Here is a 6,000-nt window from a genome sequence, read left to right as displayed (position 1 = left end):
CTCTGTTGAAAATGCAGAAATCACCGGTCTTCTGTGTCCTTCGCACTGGGAGTTGGAGACTGGAGCTGTTCCTATTCGGCCATCTTGCTCCGCCCCCACGTATGCAATTTTTATTTATCAATTATACCTGAATAAAGCTGGAAACAAAACAAACAAAATGAAAGCAATAATAATTGAAAACAAAGGAAATTTAATTCAGCGTTGGACAGACACGAGGCAGGAGTGGGGTGTCAGCAGGGTTGGACAGGAAGCATAAGGAAATGATGACGCATGCCTGCAGCTATAGAGTTTGGGGAAATGATAACAATCCAGCTTTTCAAATGGAAGCGGGGGGGAATACAAAGATTGGATTTGATTGTAAAGGAGATCTGTGTCTAGGTAAAGAGTATGGGCTCTATATTTTTCTATTTCTTTCTGGAAGTTCTCTAGACTTTCTGGGTGAGGGGATTCATGAGTGTGCGGAGAAGCGAGCTGAGCAGGCATGCACGTGTTTGTGAGTGAGGCCTGGCACTGCGAGGATGGAGTTCAGGTGAAAGTAACAGGACTCAGCAACTTCTTGGATGTGTAGGGTGAAGAAGAGCAGGGAGATGGGAAGGACTTAGTGTTTTCTGAGCCTGGGTGACTGGGAAGATGATGGGGATATTTGCCCTAGGGTGTGTGTGTGTGTGTGTGTGTGTGTGTGTGTGTGTATTTAGGTTACAAAATTTCAGTATTCTACTGTGTTCCTCAAATAATATAATTCCAAGACATGTACTCAGCTAACCACATTTCTCAGGATCCTCTTAATCTAGAATGTTCTCATTCTTATGTAGAATCTAGGGGAGCACACAACATTGCAAATATACTCCCACCATCCACAGCACCAGTGGGGCATGGGCCATACTTTGGCAGGATCTGATACTTTATAAACACTATCTAATGTCACTTGGCTTTTTCCGACCCCCTGACAAGGTTGGTTGACATTGGGCTGCACATGAAGTGAGAAGCTGCCTGTGAGTCAACATTTTAGCTAGGAAGGACAGGACTGGCTGGCCCCATGAGGAGTAGGCTAGAAGTCAAGCTTGGTGAAAGAAAGACACATAGGAGAAAGACACATAGGAGAAAGACTGGTGGGTGTTACTGGTCCAGACAGGTGAGGGATCAAGACCATAATTCAGTTCATGATGAATGTGTTAAGTCCAGGATCCAGCAAATGATGCAGCAGGTGTCAGGCACACACACTGTGAGCCTGGACCAGAATATCTGGGCAGTATTAATTTATAATCAAAAAAATTATTCTGGAAAACTGTACAGTGGATTTGCTGAACCAATAGCTCCTACTGTTGTTGCTTCTATGAGCCAGAACTTGCCTTAGTGTGTAGCTGAGTCCCCAGTGGAAGGAAAAAAAGGCTGGCATAGCTGGGGAGAAGAGCAGGTGGCAAAGGGACAGAAGTCCAGATGCCTGGTGGCAAAAATGTTGGAATTTTGGAGCACTGTAGCCTGTTCCAACTCTGTACCTTTTATGTATGTTTACTTATACCCCAGGATGTTTCAGTAAGAATTTAATATGCTGTCATAAGGCGATGCAAAATACCAATGATAAGATAAATTAAAATGCAGGTGATAGGATAAATTAAAATACAGATGATAAGGTAAATTAAAGGTGAGCCAAAAGGAAAATAAGCAAAATCTAGAACTGGCAAAATGAAATGGAGCAAGGATTTGTGCCTTTGGTAATGGACTCCACATACAAGCCACATATTTGACTCCAATCACTGACACAACCAGTTAGGAAAAGGAAACCTGATTACTCTCACAGTCCACAATGTCCAAGAGAAAACACAAACCAATTTTATTTATGGAATTCTTCTTAACACAATATTGACTAGAATTCTCTAGGGAAGCACTATCCCACTCAGTGATATTATAAACAGCTCTTATAATAAAATCCTTTTAATTGATAAGCTGATGGCAGTTTCTTCATTTTGGCTGCTGGCATCACACACATGCACAAGCCCAAGAAAGCAAGCAAAGCAAAACAAAACAAGTAACTCCAAAACCAAAACTGGTTCAATGGAACAGTTCAGTTTTCTATCTATCTACACCTGGCTTCATCTAGAAGTGAATATTTATCTGAAATAGTCTTATTTGCGTATTGTTACTTAGCCTGAGTATGTTTCCTCTCTGCAAACGTAGGCTATGGGATACTTACGAGGCTTAGACAATAAAATGTGAGAACCTGTAAACACAGTGCCTGTCATGTAAAGCATGAACAAGTCATAGTGGTTATGTTTGACAACAACATCAGTGACAGAAATCCCAGCACACATTGGCTGAATTTCACAATGCCATTTGCCATTCTTTTCTGCTAATTGGCCGGGGCATGGGCAAAGCAAGCAGGATACATCGTAATGGCACAGGGAATCTGCGTAGCCTGTAGATGAGCCGCGATTCACCATGAGCAGGCTGAAGGCTTACTTTTCAATTTGTCTTTCACAGGAATAACCCTCTACAGCCACCCATATGGAGGGGCCTTGCTGAATGAGGACAAGATGTGAGTTGACGGAATGCTGAGGGGTGTGTCACTCTGACTATGGAAGAAAATCTGTGGGTTACTTAGGGATGACTTTGGTCTCTCTTTTGTATTTGCCCCAAGAGATGGCTTATAGAGTTAGTAAGAAATGCCCACAGGACTTGAGCATTTCTTTGCAATGTGTGAGAAAAATGACTATTAAGAGAGGCGGTGCATTGACTGAGCTTAAAACAGATGATTATGTCATGCAACTGTACTTCTAAGCAGAAATTATTCTAAGGGAATGATTTACCAGAAGCTTATGTGGCTGTACACCTTCCAAAGAGTTTCTGGGGTTAAAATCATAAACATTGCATTCATGTAGGTAAACATAGTAATGCCTCCTTGAATATTTCTCATGCAAGATTTTCCTCAAGATCCAGATGGAGACACGGGCGGGGATAAGGCCAGAGCTTTTCAGGTACAGAATTCTGTGTCAGTTCTCACTATCTTCATAAAGGGTAGCACGCTTCCACCTGTCTTCTCTTTTTCTCCCCCATCTCCCTTCTCTATGATATGGTTGACAAACTTTTAATTAAAAGTCAATAATAAAAATAGGTATTTAAAAATACTTTTTATGACCTACCAAATTAAGTTGGAGAATGCAAATCTGCTTAATGGGCATTCTCTGCTCAGGTTGTTAATCTGGCAGGAACCGGCAGGAAGCATGGGTTGGGTTGCAGCTTGTCCTCACATTCCCATAATGATTTTCAGGATTCTAGCTTTAACAGTGTCTGACACCTTCCAGAATTCCAAGAGTAGGCTAGCTGACATCTGTTGTAGAGTGCGACACAATGGAGCAGAAGGCACGGCACAGCAGATGACTTGTGCTGAGGAGTTCCATCGTGTCGGCCTCCTGAAAGACCATCTGTGGTCTGACTGTTCCTAAAGAAGGGGTTGAGAGGAGGCAGCAATTGACTTGAGTGAAAGTAGTAGTGCTCCAGGTAAAACCATTACTAAGAAAATGTACAGTGTCTATTATTACAAAGCACCTCAATCTATTGCAAAATCTCTTTGGCATTTCATGTGACTAAATTCAGAGATGGGCCAGTACAGTGTGGAGCTGTAGTGAAGGCTCCTCTCTGGCAGATGCTACTGCATTGCAAAGCAGTCCCCGTGTGGGAAAAGGTCACAGCTCACCCGGATGCTGCTCAGAGGATATCTTTCATCTTAATTGGGAGTCAGGCTCAATGGTGAAGAGCAGATTTTGACACAAGAAGACTGAAATGCCCTCAAACTGTGCTCCTGAGTTACGTCTTCTGTAAACTGAGCTTAGTCATCCATGTCTCAAAAGGTGGCTGAGGGGACTTAATGAGGGAATCCATGCCCTTAGCCAACATGCTTGGCTGATTATGAATTTTTAATTAGCAGTTTTCACTGCTGTCATCATTGCTGATTGTTATTAGCAAAGAAGGCTTGTGTTCTTCGTCTGGCGCCTGAGAGCTGCTCTGTTCTGCCCACAGCCTGGAGAGCATCCGTCAATGTGGAGTGGCCCTCTGCATCGTGCTGGGATTCTCCATCCTGTCTGCATCCATCGGCAGCTCTGTGGTGAGGGACAGAGTGATTGGAGCCAAAAGGTTGCAGCACATAAGTGGCCTTGGCTACAGAATGTACTGGTTCACAAACTTCCTATATGACATGGTATGATTTGGGAATGAGATTCTGTGTGCTTCCACAATAGTGATCTAAATAGTGTGTGTGTATGGAGGGATGGAGGGGAGCGTGGGGCCCTGGCTGCCTCGAGTGTCCACAAAAAGGGGTCATCTTATTGATAAGAGCATTTCAGATTAAGTTACCTTTACTGATCACCATAGAATTGGTTCCTAATGGGAAGACTGACAAGCTTCAGGCTGGAGAACTGGGAAATTCTAGAACTTCACAAAGATGCAAAGTTTCTTTCTGAGGAGATGAGGAAATAATCACCTTTACTATGCTTTTTTCAACAGGGTAGTAGGTGAGGTGATACAAATCACTAGAAATGATCTTTCATCTGCATGTCTAACACCTGCTTCTGTGAGACCTGTGCCTTGTTGCCTAATAGATACGGCAGGTATTACTAGCATTTCTGGAATGCACTCAGTTTCCCGGTAGAAACCCTCCAGATCAGTGTCTCTAGTCCTTAGGGACAATAACAGATGCTTTGTCTAGGTGTTCCCTATTCTTCAGGACATTTATCTTAACTAAAAATAATGCATCTTATATGATAAGTTGTTCTTAGTGGTCAATATCTACTGTCATTGTTATCTGGTGGAGCTGTCTTTATTTTGTAGGAAAGTGATGTCCTTGCCCTCATACATATGATTCATTTTGTGATACAGAAAATCATATGTAAGTTAGTGGAAGGCTGGAGGGCTACCATTTACTGAGCACCTTCCACGCACCAGGTGCTGTCCGAGCTGTACTACACCCTGCACAAAATTCCACATGTTAACATGTTACTTTCCTGTAAGGTTTATTTCTTTGAGCTGACTTAGAATTTAGCTAATTTATTTCCTTTTGATGGTGTAACTTGGATTTTTGTTTTGTTTTGTTTTGAAAGTACACTTTACAGGGATCACACCTAAGTTACCTAACATTTCAGGAGTTCATTTAATTTAATCAGAAGTTTCTCTGAACCTGCCTGGTGATAGATATCACCTGGGACATTTGGTAACAATAAGGATTCCCAAGGGCCTATCCTTCAAGATTCTATTCAATAGGACTGGGGGGACTTGGAGGTCTCTGTTTTACTAGGTACTCAAGGTGATTTATGAATCTTAACCAAGATTGACAAATTCTGGGTCTTTAAATCCTTATATTTACTGAGGGACACTTGAAGGCAGGTAAGTGGAAGTGACTTGTGCGAGATTTTACTTCTAGTTGGTACAGAGACGGCTTCTCAGTGCAAGCCTCTGTCTCCTGGTCCAGTTTTGTCCACAGCGCTACACAGTGCTGCTGGCTACTTGACTCTTTTCCATCTGTCATTTAACAGTGTCTAAGGGCCACAACTTTCCCAGAGAACAGGGAAGAAGGGTGTGGCAAGAGAGAATCACAACACACAGGGGGCCATGCTTCTAGGACACCATGGGGCTTTCCAAGTCTCCAAAACCCCAGGATCTTCTTTCCTTTCTGCATCCTTAGTTTATTATCTCTTTATGCCTCCCAATCAGTCTGGCTTTTCTTTACTCTGTGATGTTTGAGCTTGGGGATTAAGGACAGAGAGGGTTTTTTACTTCTTGTTTGGATGGTTTTTCATCTTCATCCAATCATTCTCTGCTTATTCTGTTCAATCACTGATTTAATAAATATTTTTGAGGATCTGTTGTGGGTCAAGGTGTGTCCAAGGTTGCTATGGACTAAATGACTATGTTCCCTCAAATTTCATATGTTGATCACCCCAGTGTGATGGTATTTGGAGGTGGGATCTTGGAGAGATAATTATGTTCTGAGAGTGGAGCCCTACTGAATGG

At 42.5% G+C, this 6,000-nt stretch overlaps 1 protein-coding gene across 1 annotated transcript in view; it reads left to right on the top strand.

Annotated features, from left to right (window-relative positions):
- Positions 1-6,000, top strand: part of ABCA13 (ATP-binding cassette, sub-family A (ABC1), member 13) — a 502,078-nt gene that overhangs the window by 348,498 nt on the left and 147,580 nt on the right. Inside the window, exons 49-50 of the mRNA XM_011947569.1 lie at positions 2,479-2,533; positions 4,015-4,192. Of these exons, the coding sequence (XP_011802959.1) occupies positions 2,479-2,533; positions 4,015-4,192 (233 nt within the window). The remainder of the gene's footprint in view (positions 1-2,478; positions 2,534-4,014; positions 4,193-6,000) is intronic.

The sequence above is a fragment of the Colobus angolensis genome, unplaced genomic scaffold, assembly GCF_000951035.1.
Source record: "Colobus angolensis palliatus isolate OR3802 unplaced genomic scaffold, Cang.pa_1.0 Scaffold268, whole genome shotgun sequence".
Taxonomy (NCBI): Eukaryota; Metazoa; Chordata; class Mammalia; order Primates; family Cercopithecidae; genus Colobus; species Colobus angolensis.
The sequence above is the reverse complement of the archived record's forward strand: the minus strand, read 5'-3'. Positions and strand labels throughout refer to the sequence as shown.